We start from the raw sequence: 27,606 nt of genomic DNA on the forward strand, positions 1-27,606 counted from the left end.
AAAATCAGCATCACATGTTACTGATTAAATGCACAATAAAAGGTGTACAAACTTCTTATTTAAAATATTGGATAGAGAAATAATACTTGTGGGGGGGGGGGATAAAATTCAAGTTTACTGGAATGTTCATTTCTCTTATAAAACATGCTGTTTTACAACCAGAAATACCACCAGATCTTTTTGTACACTCACAACCCTCCCATTTCATCACACCAATGCTGGCAAAGTAGTCATTTCTTGAGAGTTAGCCTTCACATACAAATTGCAAGTATGTTTGCATTTATTATTCAAGCTGGTAAATCCAGCACTTGTGTGGAAAGACTGCAGAATACAATTAGCATATAAATGACTCACTTTTAGTTCTGTAAAGGAAAGAAAGAATAGTGTCACAACACTTTCCCCTGGGAGACATTAGCTCAGCACTAACCAAAAAAGAAAAAGAAAGGCAAAGAGTTGAGCTCCCATTTGTTAAATACATACTGAATTTGCCTTTCCAGGAAATCAACTCCAATCGTTTTCTTGTAGTCTTTTGTAAAAATCCCTTTACAATATCTCTGGATCATACTGGACTTTCCAACAGCTCCATTCCCGACCACGACCACTTTGATGGCCACTTCCATATCTTCCTCCAACATCTTGGCAAATCACAAAAGGCTGCTGTTACTTCAAAACCTTAGCTAGGATTTCCCAATCTGTAAAAAAAAAGAAAAGAAAGAAAAGGAGGGGGGACGGATAATTTTGTAATCAGAGCAAGAGACAAAGAAATCTGCTTTTGATGTCTTGTTCTTTCACAAACTTACCCTGGACTCTGGAACGGTCATGCTAAATTAATGCCTTACTGTCCTCTCATGCCAGCTCAAGGGCTTGTTATGCTGGATACATTATGTCCCCCTCTTGCACTAGTGCTAGGAGCACCAAGCCCTTGCCTGGTAACCCCAACTGGAGAAAAGGTCAAAATCAGTGTGGTGTATGTCTACCGTGCCAAACCAAGGACAAAGAAGTCTAGCTTTACCTAAAGATTCCTTGTACAATGTTCACAAAAGTGTAGCAACATGGTTAAGTCTGGAACGTTAAAATGATCAGCTGACATCCAGACTAACCTTGCACTCAAGTCTGCAGAGCTGCAAGAAGTTGTGCAACAGGTAGCACCACCAGAGTGCTTATGCAACAAAGGATGCGAAACCATATGAGTGGAGTCTTGCACAAGCATAGCACTAGACTCTGGAACAGAACATCATCTCTGCAGAACGATCTTGTGCCATATCTTTGCACCAGTATAACATGCTCGCGCTATTGCAACACAAGTCTGGATAAGCACTAACCTTTTTGCTATGTGTTTAAAATAACCAGGAACCACCAAACTATCAGAATTTAAAGTTATTTTTGCTATAAAAATATGTACATCACCTTTGTTGTACTGCACTTGGTGTGCTGATAGTAATAATATAGAGAGAACACTTCTGGAATGTTTAGTGCAATTCACATACTCTCCCTCAATAATTCTTGCTGTAAGTCTATAATATAGATCTGTATTATTACTGAACATTGCAGATAAGGAGTGGGGATGGCTGAGAGAACAATGGCTTGTCTAATGCTAACTAATGGGTTCAAGGTGGAGGCACTATTTGAACGGGAAACTTCCTGTGTCAGAGCTGACACCCTTAGACACGACAGTACTTCCGGTCAGGTTTAAAAAAAAAAAAAAAGAATTATTTTGCATCTTCATTTTTAAAAAAACTTGAACTGCAGAATATCACATAAATTAGCACACTTAAGCTTTTTTGTTTGTTTTTACAAGGGTGTGTAATATTGCTTCAAGAAATTTCTTATAATAAGAGGCTAGTATCAAGGAGCTGCATTGTTATTGTTATATTTATCTAGAGACCTAAACTGTTTAACCAACTTATAAACTCTTTCAACTGAGATACCCAGATGTCCAGCATGGGTTCAAATTTCCTCAGTCAATAGCCAATTGATTGAAAACGTTTAAGTTTCTAAGCCCTCTGGTTTGGTATTGGTAAATATCAGCTTCTATGGCCAACCAGGTAGAGATGTGGTCTGGAGGACCACATCTTATTGCTTTTGTCTTCTCCCCAAGACATCAGGTTACATTGTACAGCTGCATGGATATAAAGGGACTCTTTACTGTCAGCACAAATGTATTGAACCCCTAAGCTCCCGTGACAGTCAAGGTGAATTATAATCCCCTAGAGCTCATTGCTCCCTGGTTCAGATGATACATCCTGGGTCCCTCTTAAATGTCTGGGGCAGCAGAATATCTGCTTATGTCTCCCCCCCAAGCATGCCATCCCATTGTGGTGGGGGTAGACTGCCCCTTTTCAATTATGTGGCAGTGGGACAGTTACTCTAACAGTAGAGTGAGACACTTGGGGAGAAGACAAAGGCAATAAGATGTGGTCCAGACCACATCTCCCCACCCCACCCCCACACCCGTTGGCCACAGAAGCTATTTTAATAATACCAGACCAAAGCGCTTAGAAACTTATACTTTTTCATGTTAGAAGGTTTCTTTCTAACCTGTGTCACACGTGCATGGTTTCTTTTGTAACAGTACCACACAAAGCATTCAGTTACAGAACTATTAAAGTCCTGCAGGGCCTTAGAGCTGCACATTATCTCATTTTAGTGACTTCCCCCAACTCTCTTAACCTTGGCCAATGCTGTGATTTTTCCAGGCACGCTCAGTTACTGCAAAGAACCCTTTCCAAAGATACACCCAGTCTTAACACAGCTGTCAGTGCAGCCTCTCTCCTCTCTGAGGATTCAGCCTCATTCCATTCAGTATGACCTGTTGCCCATTTCCTTCCCCACCCTGTGCAATGTTCCTCCCAACATCAAGTTTGCCCAAAAATCCAGCATGTTCCTCCCTCCCATCACCACCATTGTTAGAAAACAACACAACCACAGTTCAGCTCCTTTCTACATTAAGCAGTATCTCATGGCATATTCCACCCCTAATATATACTACGACCGATCACAGTAAAGTTCCCAAACTAAAACAAAGAAAGGTTCTAGTCCCAACACTCCAGGTAAGAGTGAATTTACATATCACAGTCCCCCTGTGGAGGTTACCAAAACCATGTTTCTGCTTTGCAAGAGCTCCACACAAGGTTGCAATCTGTAGTATGCAACCGTTTACTACATTTTGTCAAGTCTCCATACCACCACCAGGAATACATGTAACTCTCTATGCAATGTGAAGGACCCAATGGTGCAAGATCTTCTGTCACTGCATGGAAAAGCTGCCGTGTGAAGTTCAGACTAGCACTTCCAAGCTTCAGGGCACTTCCACAGGGTTTTACAGATCTTGTTTGCATTCAGTTAGTGCACCTGATACCTGCAAGACACCAATCCTATGCTGGCAGCTCTTACACCAGACCATAAAAGCTACAGCATGGGCACCACAGTCCAGATCAGGGACTGTACCACTAAACCCATGCTCTAGTTGGCACCTCTTCCTAGAGTTCTCTCTCTCCCAGCAATACTGACCTACTAAGCTCATGGTAGCACATATCATCTGCAGAACGACTCAGTGGAAACAAGCTTGCCATGTACAACTAACGGTTTTAATCAGACATCATTTTGTACATACCATGTTACCCCAAAACTAACTTGTGAACAAGGCTTTGATGAAGGCAGCTAGATGGACCAACAGTGACTGTATAAGGAAGCTGCATATATCCAGACCTGTGGTTAGCCAGATGGAATGCATAATACCAGATGTCTAGCTTTATGGACAAGCAGCTTGCCAGAGCTGTCAAGTTACAGTTATGTGTAGGGGAACCAACAAGTAGAAAATGTGTGCCAGCATATCTGCAAGGCTTCCTTGAAAAATCTGTCTGAGGCGTTAGCTTTGAAACTGGAATCTGCAACAGCAGCAAAGAAAACGGGGTTCCTGAGCCTACACTGAGCGCCATTTCATAATCGAGTAACCGGAACTATATAAAATTGGAGCTGGAGCTTTCTGGTGGTCATAGCCGATGACTTCTAAGCAGACTTGGTCTTCTCTTAGAAATTAAACAGTGACCAAGGTCCAAGGAAAATTCTTCCCATTCTGGGTCAAGAAAGAAGGAATGGGGAGGAGAAAAGTGAAGTCGACGAAGACGGCAAGAAGAACACCCTTTCGCGTTCCCTGTTCACATGCACACAGAGGCGAGGTCTGACCCCCTCCCCCGCCCGCCCTCCTGCCCAGCCCGGACCAGCTCCCCTGCACAGGCCATTCCTTCCCCAGCAGCGACCATCCCCAAGCGCAGCAGCAGCGGCAGCAGCGCCCCACGCCCGTCTCCTCGCAACACAACCCGCTTACATCCTCCTCCGCCCAGGCAGGCCGCGCGGAGCTGCAGCCTGGCCCAGCCCCCCTCCAAGCCCAGCGGCGTCCCTCGCCGGGTTCTGCGCGCGTGTCAGGCGAGAGGGGCGCCTCCGCCGAGGCGGGCAGCCAGGAGACGCGGAGCCGGCGGCGGCCCAACCCGGACGCACATCCCGGCTTTCCCTCCGCCACGGCACACGCACGCTCCCGGAAACACCGTCAGGAGGAGCGCGGTCGTGGGACCCGCTGGGGAGGCCACCCTCCCCCGGCTCCTCTCCTCCGCCCCGCCTTCCTTGGGGACCGGGAGAAAGCAAAGCTTGCTTACCTCCGACGCCGGCACCACCCGTCTGCTGCTGCTGCTGCTGCTGCTTTCCTTCTGTGGGGGCGGGATTCAACAGCCTCGCTTGGCCCGAGTGCGGCGGGGTGGGGGGGAGGAGGAGGAATGACTGCAGAGAGAGAAACGCGCCACATGCGATGAGCAGCGCCTGGGTCTGACCGAGAGGCATACAACTCTGCCAGCTTTTCTGAGGCTGAATTCGCACACCACACTCCTGTCTTCTGCCAAGAGAATCACACGGAAGGTGATCGCTAGGAGTCGACAGCAATCGATCGGAGAAGAAGTCGTGCCTAGTAGTCAGTTGTAGCAAAACCAACAAAGCATCTCATGGTACCTTAAAGAGTAACACATTTATTGTAGCATCACTTTTTGTGCACTACAGCAATCCAGCTTCGTCAGATGCGTGATATGAAATGTTATCCTCGGGGTGTGTGCGTGCATGGGTTGCGGTTTAGTCTATTTTATTTAAGGTATTTGTATCTTGTTTCTCCACTACAGTACTGGCCATGAAATGCAAGATTGTCTATGCAAATATAAATCCTTCTGAGTTCAGTAGGACATACGTCCAAAGCAGTGCCCCTTGGATTGCATTTGCAGCCATAGGCACAAACAACACAATTTGGTTTTTGTATTACTTATTGTGGCAGACGCAGGACACCGATACTCCATACAAATCGTAACTGATTAATACCCCAGTTACGATTAGGATTTATTTATTTATTTATTTATTTATTTATTTATTTATTTAATATGCCGCCCTTCCAAAATGGCTCAGTGTTTGTGTTTAGAGGGTTGGACTTTGACCAGGAATATGAGACTCACCATGTGGGGGACTTGGATATGTAAAAAAATATTAAAAGACAGCCCCACCCCCGTCCTGAGTATGGACTATGTAAGCTGATTGCGTTCCTGGAGCACAAAATGTTTGAGGGCATTGTTGAAGGATGGGGGAAGGGAAAAAGGGTGGGGCTGATTGGGCCCCTGTCAGCTTGGAAAGGGAATTAGGTGTGTAACCCTGCTGACCCAGATTCTGCTCCTGCCAAATCCAGAAGAGCCCTAAACTGCTACAGCACTAGACTGTGATGGTTCAGGGCAAAGTGATCAGGAAGCTACCCATTAGACCCAGAGCTCTGCAGTCTTCTCTTGCACTATGAATGTGAATAGGTGTATGTGTGAGAGAGAAATTTACCAGTTGTTTATCCTCTCCCATTTCTCACATTTTACCAACTTAATCTCAGTTAATGATGAATCTGGTGGCCCCATGCATATCTGTAGGGCAATGAAACAGGACCACCCATGGACAAGGTAGGGATTTATGCATATGTAGGGAACTTTCTCCGGGATGTTGAAAAATATTATTTTGTAAACTAAAAAAGAAAAAAAGACATTTGAAGTTGGAAGATCTTTTATGAAGTCTGGAAAGGTAGCAGCTTTTTTGTGTATTCTTCTAGTAGCCATTGCTGAAGATACCAAAGATTGCCATGAACTCATCAGGGCTTGGGCTTCATGCCACCAAATGCTTTTTCCAAATTATCTGTAAGAATCTTGCTAACAATGCAATGTTAGCAGAAGTGAGCATAGGTTTGCTATGAATATATATATCTCATATATATGACATGCTGTGCTGTGTCTATACCTACAAAGATTAGAATCGTTCAGACAATGGTTTTTCCCATGACACTCTATGGATGTGAAAGCTGGACTTTGAAGAAGCAAGATAGAAAAAGCATTGACGCTTTTGAACTTTGGTGCTGGAGAAGACTTTTGAGGATACCATGGACAGCCAGGAAAACAAACAAACAAATGGATCATAGAACACATCAATCCAGAATTTTCACTCGAGGCACAAATGACCAGGCTCAAACTATCATAGTTCAGACATATTATGCAAAAACCCAGCTCCCTTGAGATGTCCATAATACTGGGAAAAGGTGAAGGAAAGAGAAGAGGATGACCAGCTGCCAGGTGGATGAACTTTATTATGACAGCAATGAATGCATCACTGAGAGACCTTCAAGGCCAAGCTGAAGACAGATCATCCTGGAGAGAATCTTGTGGTCATCAAGTCGAAGACAGATCATCCTGGAGAGAATCTTATGTGGCCACTAAGAGTTGACACTGACTTGATGGCACTTCATCCATCCATCCATCTATCTATCATCTTAGGATCAAGGAACATAGGAAGCTGCCTTATACCGGGTCAGACCATTGGTCCATCTAGCTTAGTATTGTCTATACAGACTGGCTGTGGTTTATTTATTTATTTATTTATTTATTTATTCATTCATTTATTTATATTATCATATTTTTATACTGCCTGATATGTACATCTCTAGGCTTATCCAAGGCTACAGGCAGGATTCTCTCTCAGCCCTATCTTGGAGATGTCAGGGAGGCCCCATCCCCTAAGGGGAATGTCTTACAGCGCTCACATGTCTCCCATTTACATGGATTGTGGGAATGCTGTGGACATAGTTGATAATACCATCAGGTGAATTTACAACTGGTTGGAAAAACAAATGCAAAGAGAGTGAAAAAATGGCTCCTCATCAAACTTGAGGGAGTCTTGAGTAAGGTGCTGCAGGGCTCTATGTGGAGCCCGGTACTCTTTGACATTTTTCAGTGGCTTAAATGAAGGGGTGGAGGGAATCCTCATTAGATGATACAAAACTGGGAGGGACAGTGAACTCCTCAAAAAGAGGAATAACATACCAAATGACCTTGATAGAATGGAAAACTGGGGAGAAATTAAAATGAAATTCAATAGAGCTCTGCTCTTAGCCAAAACACTGCCCCCCATCACAACAAATGCACAGATGTAGCTTGAGAGATAACTGTCTTGGCAGTAGTACATGTGAAAAGGGTTTTGGGATTGCAGTTCATCACAAACTAGACATGACTCAGAAGTGTAATGCCACTACCAAAAAAACGCTACCATGGTTTTAGGTTGCATTAATAAAACTATAGTCATGAGAAGCAGTAGTTCCACTATTTTCCATACTATTCAGACCTTGTTGGACATTGTTGAACTGGAAAAGGTACAGAAGAGGGCAACCAAGATGATCAGGGGACTAGAGTACCTTTCTTATGAGGCAAGGCTACAATACCTGGGGCTTTTTAGTTTAGAAACAAGACGACTGCGGGGAGACATGATAGAGGTCTATAAAATCATGCATGGTGTGGAGAAAGTGGACAGAGAGAAATTCTTCTCCCTCTCCCATAACACTAGAACCAGGGATCATCCCATGAAATTGATTGCCGGGAAATCTAGGACCAACAAACGGAAGTACTTTTTCACACAACACATAATCCACTTGTGGAATTTTCTGCCACAAGATGTGGTGACAGCCAACAACCTGGATGGCTTTAAGAAGGGTTTGGATGACTTCATGGAGGAGAGGTCTATCAACAGCTACTAGTCAGAGGGCGAACGGCCACCTCTAGCCTCAAAGGCAGGATGCCTCTGAGTACCAGTTGCAGGGGAGTAACAGCAGGAGAGAGGGCATGCCCTCAACTCCTGCCTGTGGCTTCCAGCGGCATCTGGTGGGCCACTGTGCAAAACAGGATGCTGGACCAGATAGGCCTTGGACCTGATCCAGCAGGGCTGTTCTTATGTTCTTATGACCTCATCTGGAACACTGTCCCGTTCTGGGAGCCACACTTTAGGAAGGATGTAGACACATTGAAACAGGTTCAGAGAATTGGAACAGTGCAACAAAGATGGTGAGCAGGGTCTGGAAAACAAACCCAGTGAGGAACCTGGAGAAGAGAAGACTGGGGCAGGGCATGATTGTATTCTCCAAATACCTAAAGGTATAGGAGAGGGCAAAGATTTGCCAGAGAGGGCAGGACTAGATCTAATGAATTTAACATACAGGAGGGTAGATCTTGATTGAATTATTTGGAGAGTCATCTTAAAAGTAAAAAACAGTTTGACAATAGAACCAGCTACCTGACAAAGGAGCACTACTGTATTGCAGATCTTCAAGCAGAGGCTGCACACCAGTCTGTTAAGGATGCTCAAGCTCTGGATTACCTGCATTGAGCAGGGTGTTGGATTGGATGCTCCACTACAAGGCTCCCTCCAATGCTATTATTGCATTATTCAAGTCAACCCAGTGAAGACTGAACATGCTCTTTGGCCTCCAGGAGCCACAGAATGTTAAAACCAGTTGAGCGTCAGTTGAAGTAATAGAAAAGAAAACAGGGGCTGGAGAGAAGGAAGATAACTGGCCCAATCAAGCTTTTATAGTGTCCTAGAGAGCAGCAGAGAAAAATGATGACAGTCATAGGATGCGTGCCATGAAGCATGCATTCCATGTCCCTAATCCCACTCACTGCCAGTTCAGGATGCTACACATTTTGGGGCTCTGACCACTTTGATGCTAAGCATATTCTGGAAGTGGTGGGGCACACATGGAATTGATTAGGATACGCAGAAACAGGGGTGTAACTATAACAGGGCAAGGGGAGACAGTTGTCTGGAGGCCCACTGCCTTGGGGGGGGCCCAGAGGCAAGTCACATGACTGACTCCCCCCAGCCGTGCACCTGCCCAGGCTTCCTTCAGTTACATTCATCCTCTGAAATTGATGTGAGTGTTAAGACCTGGAGCTACCAGAACACCATGTCTTTCTCTAGTATTTGAGGGACCGCCTGCTCCCAAGGGTTGCTGCCCACTTGACGAGGACATCTGAGGGGGCCCTGCTCCCTCTCAGGTGCCGACAATGAGAGAGGCCCGGCTGTCGTGCACTCGGGACAGGGCCTTCTCTGTTGCTGCTCCCAGACTTTGGAATGCTCTCCCAGTGGCCATTCGCTCCTCGGACTTCATCACGGCTTTTAGAAAGCTTGTTAAAACTTGGCTTTTTACCCAGGCTTTTACATAATCGTTTTTACTGCTGCTTCTGTGTGTTTTTACCTGTTGTATTGTTTTTATGCCTGTATTTTATATGTTTTTATATTTTTTAGCTTGATGTTTTTATTGCCTTTTTATTGTATGTTTTAACTTTTGTAAACCACCTTGGGGTTGTCTTTTAATGAAAGGCGGTATATAAATGCAACAACAACAACAACAATAGTATCATTAAATGACTTGCATCGTCCACAATTTACAAAACATTTTTAAAAAATAATTTAGGGTGATGTTCTGTTGTGACACATAGGTTATCTGTCTGTCTGTCTGTCTGTCTGTCTATCTATCTATCTATCTATGCTTTTTGTTTCCACTATTCAGCCTCATTTAAGATTTCTTTACTTCATGAGCTCAGCTTCAGTGAGGGGGCGCCATTTTCAAATCTTGTCTCTGGGCTCACTCCAACCTTGCTACGCCCTGCGCAGAAAGGCACTTCCTCTGATCCGAATTAATTGCCTTCCCAAGGACTTTTTTAGCTGCAAAAGGGGTGTGACTCCCTAACAAAATGGGGAAAGAAAACACGCAGGCCACTTGCAGAAGCCATGCTGTTTGAATCCTGAGGAAAATGGGAAGTTCGTTTTTTATTTTGATGTGTTCTGAAATATGTAGCTTAATTTAACTTCTATCTAGTTTGAGGGAGGGTTTTGGTGATGCTCAGTGGATTCACAGTTGTGCCTTGCCTAAGTAGCACAGGCAAGAGGTACTTGCTGAAGTCACAAAATAATTGAAATTAATGTGTGGCAATACAGCAGTGCCCCATAAGACACTTCAACCTTGTATTTGTTTACTCAGACATGACCTGAGATAATTGAAGAACAATCTTTCATTGTTTCGCTTGTCATCTTGGGTAAGGTTCTGTGCATCATCCTATACAGATACAATGAGTAGAAAAAGGAAGAGGGCTCACTGACTGTGTACTAGAGCTTGGATCCCTCGATATTTGAGTAAGACGGAGAGGAAAAGAACGGGAGACCGATAACATACTGCAATTTGGTGCACAATTACTTGGGAGTGAGTTATGTTCGATTAAGCGTGACGTATTCCCATAGGATGGGACTCCCAGTCTGTACAATCTGCTATGGTCTTTAACACACACAAGCCTTGTCCAGATGTAATGCAAAGTGGGGACACTATACTTGTGCATGGCATCTGCAAAAAAAAAGTGCTTGGAAGCCCTGCCCATGTGCCGACATGCTCTGAAATCCCACCCTCAGCCTTCTACAGTGACAGACAGTGTTTGAAGAGGAACACTGCATCACAGGGCAGATACCTTCAGGAGTACAGTGTTTGTCTCTTTAGGCAAACACTGTAATCCTAGAGAGTTGGGCAAGGGCTTCAGAGCATTTCAGGACGGGGACAGAGTTTTCTACTCTAACATCTGGATAGTGTTATACTTGCAAATTAATTCTTTAAACTCAGAATGGACTTGTTTCTAAGTCACAGAATAATACCATTTTAGAACTGAAAGCTATCTTGGAGGTCTTCTATTCCAACCCTCTGCTCAGTGCCAGAACACAGATCGCCATCCAGCCTCTGTTTGAAACCATCCAGTGGAATAGAGTCTACCACTGCAAGAGACAGACTGTTCCATTGTTGAACAGCTGTGACATTTAGGAAATTCTTCCTAATATCTAGCTTAGTAAACATGGGTAGGATCAAGCTGTTAAGAGAGTAAACAGTCGAGATGTGAGCTATGAGTTTTGTTACGTTTATGTCCAAATGGGATTAATATGATGCCATTTCTAAACTTAAAACCCTGGTGATAATGTGTTTTGCCTTTTCTGTCTTTGATCATAACTTCTAATTTCCCACTACTGAACAATAGCTGGAACTTGCTGTTGTGTTGTCCTAACTCAGCTGTGTAAGCTGAAAATGTTTCCAGTTCCTTGAAACCATTTATTATTATTTATTATTTATTTATTATGTTTATAAACCGCCCCATCCAAAGGCTCTGGGTGGTGTACAACAAATTTAAAAAGACATAAAAACACACACAATTTAAAACACAATGCTAAAAACAATATAAAAATAATTAAAAACCATTTAAAACTAATTAAAATACTTTTTTTTAAACCAAACTTGGAAGGCCAGGCCAAACAAGTAAGTTAAATTTAGCCTTCTTTATCCAGGTAAGTGGTGCATATTTGGTTTTGAAATCTCTCACTTATGCTGAGGGACAGAGGCTGTGTTTTGTCAAGTATTTACATATTTAAAGCTGCAGTACTATGCACCAGAGTGAACCTAGGCCAGTTTACTCTGAAATAAGGCCCACTGTGCTTAATGGGGCTTATTCCCAGGTAAGTAGGCACAGGATTGCAACCTCTTTGTGACTTGAGTGAGCACAGCACCCTGTAAGTTAAACTTCCTCAGGTTTATTGTCAAATGGTGGTTCCAGCATTAAATATGCACGGGGCACTTTCCTTTCTTTTCTTGCCACATCTTAGGGGAGGAGAGTGACAGATAAATGCATGGCTGGGGGCGGGGCTGGGGGGGAGAGTGACAGATAAATGCATGGCTCTGGCTTGGTTTATTTTTCTCCACATACACTCATATTCTGATTTTACAGTTTTATAGGACCCTAGAACCTCTACCTAAGGGTGCAGAGAGGAAGGGCACACTGATCTGAAGTTCCACAAGGCTGAGGGGCCCCAATGTATTGGTTCATAGTGACAGTGTTGGGGCATGTGCAGGAGGAAGGCCCAAGCCTAAGTTTTTCCCTGGATCATCTCTCTGCCAAATATGGCCACATTAAAGGAAGCAGGTCAGCATTTTGGAGTCTCCACCACCCACCCACCTCCCCATTTCCTACTCCTCTTTGCATACATATTTATGGGTATCTTCCTACGCATAGAAGTGAGACAATCCTCATGCCCATATCCAAATATATGCTAGCTGTAGCCCTGTTCAGACTACCAAAGAAAGAAAAAGGATGCTGTACACGATTACAAGTACAAGTGGCACAGTGGGGAAATGCTTGACTAATAAGCAGAAGGTTGCTGGTTCAAATCCCTGCTAGTACTATATCGGGCAGCAGCGATATAGGAAGATGCTGAAAGGCATCATCTCATGCTATGCGGGAGGAGGCAATGGTAAAGCCCTTCTGTAATCTACCAAAGAAATCCACAGGGCTCTGTGGGCGCCAGGAGTTGAAATCGGCTTGACGGCACACTTTACCTTTACAGTATTACAGCGTGCAAAGCAGCTGCGGAAGTCCCACCTCAGCATGTCCATGCTTTTCACAGTTACAGCATTCATCTGAAGAGGCAAATGCCTTAAGCGTGATAATGGAAATGGGTGCAATCATATGGCGTTAGTCTCTTCATACAAATGCCATAAGCCTGAAGGAGGGCGGGAGGGTTAGTGACATGCCCGGGGCAGGACTGCCCGACCTGCTTTGGACACTGTAATAATAATAATAATTATTATTATTTTACATTTTATATCCTGCTCTTCCTCCAAGGAGCCCAGAGCTCCTACATACTTAGGTTTCTTCTCACAACAACCCTGTGAAGTAGGTCAGGCTGAGAGACAAGTGACTGGCCCAGAGTCACCCAGCTAGTATCATGGCTGAATGGGGATTTGAACTCGGGTCTCTCCGGTCCTAGTCCAGCACTCTAGCCACTATACCACGCTGGCTCATGTACAGTGCCTTTCTTTTTTTGGTAGTCTGAAGAGGGCTTGTACTGAACCACTTTGAAAAGGAAGCTACTATGAAAGGCCTTCTCAGTGGATTGCAGCATTTATACTCTCCAGATGGCCTTCTGCAGGAATGCTGGTGGAAAGAATGAAGAGGAAAACACGACCATTAAAGTCCAGAGCAGATGAGTATGTCTGAGTTGTTTCTAGCCCTACCTCTCATTCTTTATTTCAGCCTGTCTGGAACAGGCATTAGTTACTCTCGTTGTTAGTAATGTGGCAGGGCAAAGGGAAGGGTGGACAGGACAGGGATAGGAGGTTACTTAAGGTTATGAAGTCATCTGTTGCCTGGCGTGAGCACACAGACAAAGAGGAGCAAACAAAAGATCATAGGGACTTAAACCTGTATGACTAAGTATGAGAAGAACAATCCAACCTTTCCATGATCACAGTTACTGATTATTGGTTATTTGATAATGTATATTTGTCCTAAATGTATGCTGCAAGAACTGCAAAGAAAGCAATCAAACAAAAGGATTGAAACTCTATCAGCACACCAGTAGACTACTGAAATGCACCCGTCGTCACCCTACAAGATTTGCTTTCAAGTTTGACAGCTTTATAATGTGTTTCTGGTTGGCGGGGATTTATTCAGAAAAAGAGGTTTTCCATGGTAGTTTGTAATAATGACATGAGCACACAGGTACATGTATCCACCTCATAGTATTCACATGCTCACATATTTTATAGCGCCTCCTGCACTTGCTGATTCACTTGGTGGTGAATTTCCCAACAGTAGGTAAATTATACAGTACTCTTTACTAGGACTATTAATACCTGTTCTGGCACTTCAGTAATAAGGATCAATAATAGGTTGAGTGTGCATTGTTAGTCATTGATGGTGCATCATTTTGTCTGAAAATGTCATCGCTAAGAAAGAAAAAAACAACCTGACTGGACAGCAACTGGCCTGAAAAATCAGATACTGAAACACTTGCATCCTAAGGAGGCAGTCATATGCACACTTTACTTCAGTGTAAGCCCTATTGACATTATGGAGTAAGCATGCATAGCACTGGGTTGTGTGTGTACAGGATTCAGCTAGGAATGAATTTTTGGTTCTTAACATTCCAAAAAGAGAAAGGGCAGACAGCTGGTAGGAATGAACCAAATGAGAATTACACTATTATTTCTAGTAATGCACTTGTGCTGCCTACAGCTACATAACAAATATATTTATCACATTCAGATTCTGCCTTTCCTTCAAGGAGCTCAAGGCAGCATGCATAGAATTATCCCATTTTTGTAGAAAGAAAGAAAGAAAGAAAGAAAGAAAGAAAGAAAGAAAGAAAGAAAGAAAGAAAGAAAGAAAAGCATTCATAGCAGTAATGGTGGCAATTGTTGCCTGGACTCTGCTAGCTCTCTGCACTTTCTACTTGGGAATTTTAAAAGAACCCCACAGTTGAATCCTGTACTTACTTACTTACTCAGTCCAGTCCTACACATACTTACTGTCACAACAACCCTGTGAGGTAGGCTGGGACACCCTTATTTACACATTATGGTCACTACACATACAATCTATGTACAGTGTGTGAATGTAGGGATCTGTATGCATGTACAGTTATTCACATGTTCAGTACATAAATAGTAGTAAACTTCCTATCTGTATACTGAATGTTGGGGATCCTGTACCTAGGCTCACTTTTAAAATGAATACATTTGAAGACTTATGCGGTGGCAGTGCGTGCAGCAAAAAAGAGATTTTGTTCTGGGTGCATTGTGGCTGCGGGTTCTCGCTCAGCAGAGCTATCCCGGATTGTGAGGAGTTTAATTTCTGCTCCTTCTGCCTTAAATCAGTCCCCGGAGACATTCTGCTGTGATGCTTTTAATGGGTTCTTTGCCAACAAAATCTCCTGTATTTGAGCCGACTTGGACTCCACAGTTTCTGCAGGGTATATGAAGAAGGTATCCAGCAATCCCTCTTGCAGTATTAGATTGGATCAGTTTCAATCTGTGACTCCTGAGGATGTGGACAAGCTGCTTGGGACGGTGCGGCCTACCACCTGTTCTCTGGATCCTTGCCCGACTTGGCTGCTTCTGTCTAGCAGGGAGATTGTTGGAGGTGGCCTAGTTAATATCGTAAATGCATCGCTGAGGGAGGATAGGGTGCCCCCTTGTCTGAAGGAGGCAATGGTTAGACTACTCTTAAAGAAACCTTCCTTGGACCCCTTAGCTACGGATAGTTACAGGCCAATCTCCAATCTCCCTTGGTTGGGCAAGGTGGTTGAGAGGGTGGTGGCTGACCAGCTCCAGGCAGTCTTGGAGGAAACTGATTCTCTAGATCCATTTCATACTGGCTTTAGAGCTGGCTATGGGGTTGAGATGGCCTTGTTTGGCCTGATGGATGGCCTTTACTGGGGAATCGACAGAGGGAGTGTGATTCTGCTGGTTCTTCTTGATCTCTCGGCAGTGCTCGATACCATTGACCATGGTATCCTTCTGGACTGCCTAGGGGAGTTGGGGGCACTGCTTTGCAGTGGCTCTGCTCCTATTTCTCGGGTAGATTCCAGATGGTGGAGCTTGGTGACAGTTGCTCCTCAAAACGGGAGCTGTTATATGGAGTCCCCCAGGGCTCCATTCTGTCACCAATGCTTTTTAATATCTACATGAAACTGTTGGGTGAGGTCATCAGGAGATTTGGTGCTGGGTGTTATTAGTATGCTGATGACACCCAAATCTACTTCTCCATTTCATCTTCAGGAAATGGCACTCATTCTCTAAATGCCTGCCTACAGGCATTTACTTTCTTTTTACTTGAATTGCTAGATTTCATCTTTGAAAAAAATTACTTTAAATTTCAGCAGCAATTCTATTTACAAATCAGAGGAGTTGCTATGGGCTCACCAGTAACTCTGGATGTGGCCATTCTATTTATGAATTCCCTGGAAACCAAATATTATTTGAATCCTCAAGTTAACCCATTTCTTTCTCAAATTTATATGTTTTGGAGGTATTTGGATGATTTTTTTTTATTTACACCAACCCAGACAATATACAGGAGTTCATGCAATGGATGGATGAGATTCACCCTCAGATTCAGTTTACAGGCCAAATTAATGACCAGAACATTCCTTTTTGGGATACTAGGGTGCGATTAAATAATGAGAGGTATCTTACTTTTGGAGTTTATACCACACCTACAGATAGAAGATCTTATTTACATTATTCTTCATGGCACCCTAAACAAATAAAGGATAGCATCCCCTATAGTCAATTATTAAGAATTAAACGTATTGCCACTGATTCTACAGAATTTGAAAGGGAAGCCAATATTATGTTAGCCCAATTTAGGGACAGAGGTTATCCTCATACAGTTCTATCTAAGGCCATTACTAGAGCTAGATCTATGGATAGATCTGCTCTACTTAAATCTTTTAGAAAACCTATTACACAGCGGCTGACATGGTCCCTAGAGTTTTCTACATTAGGATATCAAATTAAAAATTTGGTTAGACGACATTGGCATTTAATTGATGACACCCCAGGTTGTGAAAGGTTACCTATTGTGGCCTTTCGTAATGCTAGAAACTTAGGCAATATTTTGGTTAGAGCAGATGTTGACAGAACACCATGTCACAAAGATGATATAAGGGGTACATTTCCATGTGGCCATTGTAAGACTTGTGAGGTGATTCTGAATGATAAATCAGTATACATCAGTATATATTCCAACTATCAACAGTGCTCCTGGATTGTTTTGGGAATTGTAGTACAAAAAAATATATAGTCTATATGATTGCCTGTACTTGTCCCATGATATATATTGGAATGAGCACACACCCTCTTCGAACGAGGATTTCTGAACATATTTCAAGAGTTAGAAATTGTAATATGGAGGCTCCCTTAACCCCTCATTTCATTGATGAGCAACATTCTGAAAATGACTTCAATGTTTGTATTCTATTTAAATACAAACCACACATTGGCAGGAGAGAGGATGCCCGGAAAATCCTTATGCGTAAAGAAGCTGAACTTATTTATAGGTATGGGGTCTGAATACGCATTTGGACCTGGCATGTTTCCTCTAATGAGAGTTCAGCCCCATTTTAGAGTGGGCGATTCTGCCTCTGGTTGTTTGTTTATCTTCCTTTATTGTTGATGGTTCCTTTGGGATCATATGTTACTAATCCTGGGTGGATACGGGTTGCTTCATTTATAATGGATCTTTGCTATGACTTTTTGAGTGAACAATGCTGGTAGTTGAATATTTGGTCTCCTTACGAGCAGTATGACTCAGCTTATTTAGATTGACTGCATGCAGGAGTTTCAAGGTTCATGATTGTAAATTGAAGCCCTCTGGGTGTTTTGTTAAATGTATATATAGCTCTCTTTCAATGTGATTTCTTACATACAAAATGCTATCCTTAGAAAGAACACAGAGCTGATAAGGTATGAGATTTGAATTGCTGTTTCAATTTTAACAATGTTTATTATATTGTTTATTATAGAATTGATGATAATACTTTTATTCTGTAGTCCTCGGCGAAAAACACTGAGTATCCGGACAGTTTTTAAGGACTTACCAGTGAAAGAATTATTATTACAAGCTCCAGATAACAGAATGGACTATTATTACAACACATTTCTTTATGTCAAGGACTTACAAACGAAAGAATTACTATCTTCACAAGTCTCAGAAAGCAGAACAGACAATCATTACAGCGTATTTCTCTTTGTCTACTACTTTGGGAAATAGTTAAATTGTTTTGGTGTTCTGTTGTTACATCATAGTCCTTCATACTGATTTTGCAAGACTGGTATTTTTACCATCTTCATTATTCTGTGCTCTGGGCAATTTTGGACATTTCTAGTGTTTATTTAAAGAATTTAAAGAATTATTTAAGGAATCCAAGACACATATATTTAAAAATATAATTATTTAATTTTGAATTTGCATATTTATATATATTTGCTGTTTGCACACAGTTTGTTTCCTGGTTTTGGTTTGTTCTTTACTTGTGTGGCCCTTTTGTTATATGTTCTACAGGCAGTAATGGGCTGGATGAGGGACAACAAATTCAGCAGAAATTCATAATTTGAGATCATTGCTGTCCTTCAAGAGAGCCCTTAAAATGTACTTATTTGGCCTGGCCTTCCAGAGTTTTAAATGATTAATTGCTTTGAACTGTTTTAAACTGTTACCCTGATTTTCAGGGCTTTTAGCTGTTTTATTGGTTTTATTGTGTTTTAATAGTTTGATTTTGATTGTTAATTTGTTTTAATTGTTTTTATCATGTTGTGAACCGCCCTGAGCCATTTTGGAAGGGCGGTATATAAAATAAATAAATAAATAAATAAATAAATAAATAGACTTATTCCAAGCAAGATGGAGGTGCTCATTGTGGGGCTCAGATTCTGAGGGGCTCAGAATCTTCCTGTACTGGATGGGGTTACACTGTTTTAAATGATTGAAAAATTGTTTTAAAATTGTTTTAAAATTCTTTTAAATGGTTGCCCTGGTTCTCCAGGGTTTTTTAGCTGTTGAATTGTTTATATTCTCTTTTTATAGTTTTGATTTTAACTGTTAAATGGTTTTAATTGTTTTTACCTTGTTGTAAACTGCCCTGAGCCACTTCGGAAAGGCTGTATATAAATTGAATAAATATAGATAAATAAATATACAGCTATTGACACAAAGACATGCATGCATATAGATAGCTGTACACATATACAATGTAATTTCTGAATAGGGCTAGTGACTTATTCCAAACTGCTCCAAATTTCATGGTTAAGTTAAAAGCTGGACAGTCCAAATCCATTGCTGGCTCTCTTGCTTTACAAACTGTATTCTGCTTTGTAAAACTGTAACTGTTTTCCATTTGGATTGATAGTCAAAGCTGTAATCTTATGTGTGCTTAACGGTAAAGTGTGCTGTCGAGTCAATTTTGACTCCTGTTGCCCACATAGCACTGTGGTTTTCTTTGGTAGAATACAGGAGGGGTTTACCATTGCCTTCTTCTGCGCAGTATGAGATGATGCCTTTCAGCATCTTCCTATATCGCTGCTGCCCAAAATAGGTGTTTCTCATAGTCTGGGAAACATACCAGCTGGGATTCAAACTGGCAACCTTCTGCTTGTTAGTCAAGCATTTCCCCGCTGTGCCACTGGGAGTTATTCCTATATAACATAGTTGTATCAATGTATGTGGAACTAAGTAGGAGAGGTAGGGCAGCAGTCAGGAACAATTACACAGCAACACAGCAAAGATACAGCTAGAGGGAACAGCTACTAGGAAGTGCTTATTACAGCATGGAGTAGGCGCAGGAGAGACTCCTGAAGCTAATAAAATACTTGTATTAAAAGTATTTAATAATACTTCTCTAATAAAATACTTTTGTTAAATATTCCTGCTTGATACTTTAATGAATGCAAACCCCATTTGAAACAACAGTGGCTGACATATTGTTGTACACGTGGAACGTAATGTTTGTGCCGTTGTGCAAGCACAAAAATTGTGCAAATTGAGTTGTGTAAAAGTGTAGCTGTGATATATAATTGCTGCACTGTTGTGCAACTCTATGTGTAATTTTTGTGCTTGTGCAACAATGCTCTTACACAATTCAAAATGTTAGATTCCACTGTGCGCATAATGTTGCACAGTATGCCAACCAGTAGAACTTCCTGCTTAGAAAACATACATAGTTCTGGGATTTATAGCCTTAACCATAGATCAAAAATTGCATAGCAATTTGGAACCATGGAGGCAGGATAAGGGGCTTTAACCCTATCCTGATCCATGGTCCTGATCCATGTCCCCCCTCCCCAATCCAGCTATTTACTCTAGAAAAAAGCTGCCACTGGCTGGGCACTAATGGGAACTTTTACTCCAGGAAAAACAGTAGCCAGATTGGGCCTATGTACATATTGGGCTCATGGTGGGAGTGGGGTTACCCGACTTGGCTGCTTCTATCTATCTATCTATCTATCTATCTATCTATCTGGGAAATGGTTGGAGATGGCCTAGTTATTATTTCTTGTTTACACAGTCAGACAGGTGTTATTGACTGGTTTGTTTTATCCAGACATCGAGTCCTTCCCAAGGACCTGGGATGGCTGAATTTTATTGTCAGTTGTTATAGATATTGTCGCAGAATATAGGCTGTTCCCAGTAAAGCTGCTTTTTGTAATTGGCTGATGGTGATTTCTGTGACCCCTATGGTGCTGAGGTGCTCTTCAAGGTCTTTTGGAACTGCACCCAGGGCGCCAATTACCACTGGGATGATTTTGGTATTTTTCTGCCACAGCCTTTCAATTTCAATTTGTAGATCTTTGTATTTGGTGATTTTTTCTATTTCTTTTTCTTCTATTCTGCTATCCCCTGGTATTGCTATGTCGATTATTTTCACTTGTTTTTCTTTCTTCTCGACTGCAGTTATATCTGGTGTATTGTGTGGCAGATGTTTGTCTGTTTGTAGTCGGAAGTCCCATAATATTTTTGCATCTTCATTTTCTACCACTTTTTCAATTTTATGGTCCCACCAATTTTTGGCTACAGGTAGCTTGTATTTTTTGCAGATGTTCCAGTGTATCATCCCTGCTACCTTGTCATGCCTTTGTCTGTAGTCAGTCTGTGCAATCTTTTTACAACAGCTGATTAGGTGGTCCACGGTTTCATCTGCTTCTTTACAAAGGCGGCACTTGCTGTTTGTTGTTGAATTTTCTACTTTTGCTCTTATTGCATTTGTTCTTAGTGCCTGTTCTTGCGCAGCTAGTATTAAACCCTCTGTTTCTTTCTTCAAGTTGCCATTCTTAAGCCATTGCCAGGTCTTGGTGATGTCTGAGTTTCCACTTATATTGTGCAAATATTGACCATGCAGGGGCTTATTTCTCCATTTTTCTGCTCGGTTCTTGACTTGTTCTTTCTTGTAGGCCTGCTTTGTTTCATTGGTGTTGAATAGTTTTGCGTTATTGACCATTTTAAGTGCATCTTCTTCACTGTCCTTGATTTATTCTTCAAGGCCTCTTTTATCCTCCTCTACTGTTTGATGGACTTGCAGCATTCCTCTTCCACCTGAGCTGCGAGGGAGGTATAGCCTATCTACATCACTGTGGGGGTGCAGAGCATGATTGATGGTCATTATTTTCCTGCTCTTACGATCCAGCGTCTCTAGCTCTGCCTGGGTCCAGTCTGTTATTCCTGCAGTGTATCTGATAACAGGTATAGACCAGGTGTTTATGGCTTGTATGGTGTTCTTGCCATTGAGTTTGGACTTGAGGATTTTTCTAACTCTCCTGATGTATTCACTTCCCTTTTTTCTTTTAACTTCAGTGTGTGCAATGTTATCAGCCTGGACAGTGTTTAGCAGTGATTCGATTTCTGACTGGGACTTTCCATACAACTTCAGATTGTCCATGTACAGCAGATGGTTGATTTGACTGGATGTTTTAGATGTTTGGTATCCAAGGCCTGTTTTGTTTAGTATTTGTGAAAGTGGGGTCATGGTGATTACAAACAACAGAGGGGATAGTGCGTCCCCTTGGAAAATGCCTCTTCTAATGCTAACCTGTCCAAGTGTATCGCCATTGATTGTTAACTGTGTGCTCCACATGCTCATTGCTTTTTAAATAAATATCTGAATGTTTTTGCTGACACCAGTTATTTCTAAACATTTTAGTATCCATGTGTGAGGCAATGAATTGAAGGCTTTCTTGTAGTCAATCCATGCAACACTTAGATTGGTTTTTCTTCTCTTGCAATTTTCTAAAATCATTTTGTCAATCAGCAGCTGGTCTTTTGTGCCTCTGGTGTTCGGGCAATTTCCTTTCTGTTCAACTGGAAGCTGTTTGTTAGTTAATAAGTGTTGCATCACTTCATCTGCTATTATTCCAGTTAATAATTTGAACATGGTTGGCAGGCAGGTTATTGGTCTATAATTACTTGGAACTGCACCTTTTGCTGGGTCTTTCATGATGAGATGAGTTTTCCCAGTTGTTAGCCATTGTTCAATATCACCTCCTTGCAAAATGTGATTGAACTGTTTTGATAGTTGTTTATGAAGGCTTGTTAGGTGTTTAAGGAAAAAGCCATGCAGTTGATCGTCGCCTGGCACAGTCCAATTTTTAATTTTCTTTGCTCTTTCACTTATTAATTCTGGTGTTATTATTAGATCTTGCATTTGTTGGTTACATTTTTCGACCTCTTTCATCCAGCCTGCTTTTTTATTATAATCTATTGGATTGTCCCATAATTTCCCCCAGAATTGCACTGTTTCTTCTTTATTTGGTGTTTCTAGGTTTCTTGCAGTTTCTCCTTCTATGCTTTGGTAGAAACGTCTCTGATTCGACTGGAATTGGAGATTCTGCCTGTGTTGTGTAATTCTGGCTTCATACCTGCTAATCTTCTTTGACACTGCTGTTATTTGCTGCTTTATGATTTCCAGGACTTCTCTAATTTTCCTTGAATCTAGGTGGTATTTTTGGATCAGATACTGTTTGGTGTTTTCATTCTTCAGCTTCTTGTCTTTCATATCTTTCAATTTACTAGCATCTGATCTAAGCCTGGAGATTTTATTTTCTAATCTAATCTTCCATTTAGGTGATGTACTGCTTTCTTTTTTTACAGGTCCACTGATCTTATATCCAAGCTCTTGTGTTGTTATTGTTGCTGCACTGTACATTAGTTGGTTTGTTTCTTGCAAATTCTTGGTTGTTATCTATGAAAGTGCAGCACTGACATCTTTTAATGCCTGACCGAGTTGTTTTTTAGCAACTGTTTTTAGAGCTGGAAGTCGAACCCTGGTGGTTGTTTGGTTCATGTGCTCAGTTATTTTTTGCGTTAGTTCTTGTTGCTTTTCTGTTAAACGGCATTTGGGTTTTTGAGGTGAAGGCAAAGGGGTGGTTGTCTGATTTTGATTTTGAAACAGTTCAGTAACAGTGGCATCCTCGATTTCCAACGCCTCCTCCACCTGCGCCTGAGCAACTTCTTCAATTGGTGGTAATTCTTCAACCATATCTTGAGCCTGTGTTGCTCTTTGCAGTTCTTCCAGCTCAGCTCCTGTGAATACTTTATTTCTTATTATGTATGTTCTCTGGTCTGCTAGCCTTTGTTCTGTTATTTCTGTATCTGGATGCTTCTCTTTCCAAATTTGGTACATTCTTTTTAAATAACTTCTTCTAGTTGGACTAGACTTGTAATAGCAGATCATTATTTCCTTGTTGGCATTTTTCGTATATTTTTTTCGGTTAAGCGACGTTTCTTCCAGTAACCTTGCAGTCTCCAGCCCTGGTTGCTCAACTGAAGATCCTGAGTCCTGTTGCCCACTTGCCACCAGATGTCCAGACACTCCAGCACCTGGCACGGCCCTTGTTGACCCGGGCGACGACCGATCCGGTATAGATTTATTAAAGTTATGTCTCACCATATTGTTGATGGGAGAGGCACTCTTTGTCTGGCTCCTCTGGTGAGACCTGTCCAGTATGGTTGGACCTCTGGCATAGCTCTCACCTTCCTCAGAGCACACAAGCCCCACAACCACGCCAAGGTAGTGCCTCACTGGTTGTTGTTGTTGTTATTATTATTATTATTAATTCAATTTCTATACCGCCCTTCCATAAATGGCTCAGGGCGGTTTACAAAGAGAAATAACAAACAAATAAGATGGCTCCCTGTCCCCAAAGGGCTCACATTCTAAAAAGAAACATAAGACACACACCAGCAACAGTCACTGGAAGCACTGTGCTGGGGGTGGATAGGGCCAGTTACTCCCCCCCTGCTAAATAAAGAGAATCACCACGGTAAAAGGTGCCTCCTTGCCCAGTTAGCAGTTAATGGGGTGCTTCTCACGATCAACAAAAATCGGGCTAGCAGAGGCTAGCCGGATTTTTGTTGACCGTAAGAACCACCGGGCTCGCAGCCAAGCCCGGTGGTTCTTGAGCGGGTAACCCGCTCGAGAACCCCTGGTAAAAAGCAGGTTTGTGGAGTGTGCGCTCCAGCAAACCTGCTTTTTACGATTGTGAGTAGCCACGGTGTGCCTTCGCGCTGTGCAGGGCATACTGGGGCTTGCGGGGGCCGTGTGGCCCCCACTCCCCCCACCCCCGGCCAGCTCTGTCATGGAGCCGGCCATTGTGTGGGCAGCCGATCCAGCCACCCAGGGGTCCCTGCCCACTCGTGAGCGGGGAGAGTGGGCTTATCCCGCTCTTCCCACTCACCCATAGAAACTGGGTCTCACTGATCGTGAGACCCGGTCCAATATCATTAACTCATCGCTGAGGGAGGGTAGGATACCTCCTTGTTTGAAGGAAGCAATGATTAGACCACTTCTTAAGAAGCCTTCCCTAGATCCCTCAGCAATGGATAGTTAAAGGGCAGTCTCCAATCTTGCATGGTTGGGCAAGGTGATTAAGAGTGGTGGCTAACCAGCTCCCGGCAGTTTTGGTAAAGGTAAAGTGCGCCATCAAGTTGGTGTCGACTCCTGGCGACCAGAGCCCTGTGGTTGACTTTGGTAGAATACAGGAGGGTTTTACCACTGCCTCCACCTGTGCAGTATGAAATGATGCCTTTCAGCATCTTCCTATATTACTGCTGCCCAATATACCAGTGGGGATTTGAACCAGCAGCCTCTGGCTTTGTAGTCAAGCATTTTCCCACTGCACCACCCTTTTCAAACTGGCTTTAGAGCTGGCTATGGGGTTGAGTCTGCCTTGGTTGGTCTTGTGTTCGATACCATTGACCATGGTAAACTTCTGGATCTCCTGAGGGAGATCAGGATAGGAGGCACTGCTTTGCAGTGGTTTCACTCTTTCTCTCAGGTAGATTCCAGATGGTGGAGCTTGGTGATGGTTGCTCTTCAAAACGGGAGCAATTATATGGAGTCCCTCAGGGTGCCATTCTGTCACCAATGCTTTTTAACATCTACATGGAACTACTGGGTGAGGTTATCAGGAGATTTGGTGCAGGGTGTTATCAGTATGCTGATGACACCCAGATCTACTTCTCCATGTCAGTTTCATCAGGCAATGACATTCATTCCCTAAATGAATGCCTATGGGCAGTAATGGGCTGGATGAGGGATAACAAATTGAAGTTGAATTCAAGCAAGGTGGAGGTGCTCATGTGGGGGATTGGGATTTTAGGGATGAATTAGATCTTTCTGATCTTTCTTCCCAGAAGGAAGAGGATAATGGTGTGGGAGTGGTCTTGGATCCAGGCCTCATCCTGGTATCCCAGGTGGAGGCTATGGCCAGGAGCGCTTTCCATCAACTTCAGCTGATTTGACAGCTGCGCCCGTTCCTTGAAGAGAACGGTCTTAAAACCACTGTTTTAAGTGCATCAGCTGTTTTAAGTGCATCAGCTGCTAACCTCCAGGCTTGACTATTGTAATGTGCTCTATGTGGGGCTGCCTTTGTACATAGTTCAGAAACTTCAGTTAGTTCAATATGCAGCAGCCAGACTGGTCTCTGGGGCAACCAAGAGAGACCATATTATGCCTGTTTTGAAACAGTTACACTGGCTACCAATATATTTCCGGGCAAAGTACAAAGTGCTGGTTAACACCTTTAAAGCCCTAAACGGCTTAGGCCTGTGTTACTTTAGAGAACGCCTTCTTCTATATGATCCCCATAGCACGTTGCGGTCATCTAGAGAGGTCCGTCTATAGCTACCACACGCAAGTCTGGTGGCGACTCAGAACTGGGCCTTTTCTATCGCTGTTCCCAGCAGATATCTGTAGTTTGGGCTCATTGCTGGCCTTCAAGAGAGTCCTAAAGACTGACTTGTTTGGCCTGGCATTCCAAGGTTTTGAAATTGTTTTTAAGTGTTCTTAATTGGTTTTAAATCACTCTGAACTGTTTTAAATTTGTTTATATATTTTTGTTTGTTTCTGTATTTTATTTATTTATTTATTACATTTCTATACTGCCACATCCAAAGGCTCTGGGTGGTGCACAACAAGTAAAATACAAGAACAAGCACCAGTTAAAACAATATATCTTCCGGGAGCACATTCCACAGGCCAGGAGCAGCTACAGAGAAGGCTCGGTTCCAAGTCGCCACAACACTGGTGGTAACTGGTGGCAGACCTCAACGTGTGATGGGGATCGTACAGAAGAAGGCGTTCTCTAACCAGCACTTTGTACTTTGTCCGAAAACATTCTGGCAGCCAATGCAACTGTTTAAGAACAGGCAAGATAGATGCTCAATTTTAAACTGCTTGTTTTATTTCATAAAATGGTTTTAATGGGTTTTCCTGTTTTATATTTATAATTTATATATAAATTATAATTTTTATATAAATTATGTGCACTGCTTAGGGGCACACTTATCAAGCAGTATATAAATTGGATAGCTAAAAAGCAAACTGTATACACTTGTACTTTTTCTCTAAAGATATCTCAAGATAAATGTGCTGCAGGATTTTTCTACAACTTCATTTGCTACATGCAGGCAGTTACATCAGGATCACAGATTCCTGTTAAAATAAGATGTTAACCTGCAGTTGACATGGTAAGGGAAGAGGAAAAACTGAAATACCAAATTGTATAGAAATATCTCCTAAAATCTGAAGCTAGACTAAAACAATTGCTTTGAGGAGTGTAACTTGTGTTTTGCATTCTGAAGAGATATTAACTTTACCATGACTCAGTGCCTTGAAGAATCCTGCATTGAAGAGTGCTTCATACGTTTAAAAAAAATCTTCTTGCATTTCCCTTTGACTGTGCATATGTATGTAACAATAACAGATGTATGTAACAAATAATGACCATACATACCATTTAATTAGTTTTATTAAAATTGGGGGAAAAGATTGTTAACATTAACTTGGATAAGCACAAGTGCAATGAACTACTTCCCACAGTAATTATTGCTGCAGTGCATCGAAGAGTGCTTCCATGACTCATATACAATATATTTTATTAGAAGGGAATTCCATCGTGAACAGGGCTTACTTCTAATTTTGGGAGTAATAATTAACTTCTGCATTTGCAGTGTAATTATTTCTGTTGCTGGGAGCAGAGAAGATATTTCCTATCTAAAGACAATCATCTCGGGTTACATTATGTGCCTGTTTTGAAAATATCGTTTCAAGTTCTGAATAGGAATTGTAATTTGTCAAGCAGCTCAATCTTCATCAGGATTTTAATAATAATAAACTTTATTTGTTAGCTGCCCCATAACAAACAGTTCTCAGGGCAGCTCACAAAACAGCATTAAAACATCAAGTAAAAACATACAACACATGAAATCACAACATATATACAAAATACAATGAAAAAAAATTTAAAAGCTTTTTAAAAAGTCAATTTAAAAAATCCAATTTCAAAGTCAAAATTTAAAAGGCCCGAGTGAACAAAAAGGTATTTACCTGGCACCTAAAAGAACAAAGTGATGAAGCCAG

At 42.1% G+C, this 27,606-nt stretch overlaps 1 protein-coding gene across 3 annotated transcripts in view; it reads right to left on the bottom strand.

The window, feature by feature from the left end:
* Positions 1-27,606, bottom strand: part of RAB23 (RAB23, member RAS oncogene family) — a 57,579-nt gene that overhangs the window by 16,186 nt on the left and 13,787 nt on the right. Inside the window, exons 1-2 of one of the 3 annotated variants that reach the window (XM_053286494.1) lie at positions 4,653-4,774; positions 481-692 (exon numbers count right to left, since the gene is read on the bottom strand). In XM_053286494.1, coding sequence (XP_053142469.1) covers positions 481-635 — 155 coding nt within the window. In that variant the 5' untranslated portion in view covers positions 636-692; positions 4,653-4,774. Of the gene's footprint in view, positions 1-480; positions 693-4,327; positions 4,612-4,652; positions 4,775-27,606 lie in introns of those variants that run through there. The other 2 variants (XM_053286493.1, XM_053286495.1) reach the window with 2 other exon arrangements.

The sequence above is a fragment of the Hemicordylus capensis genome, chromosome 1 (assembly GCF_027244095.1).
Source record: "Hemicordylus capensis ecotype Gifberg chromosome 1, rHemCap1.1.pri, whole genome shotgun sequence".
Taxonomy (NCBI): domain Eukaryota; kingdom Metazoa; phylum Chordata; class Lepidosauria; order Squamata; family Cordylidae; genus Hemicordylus; species Hemicordylus capensis.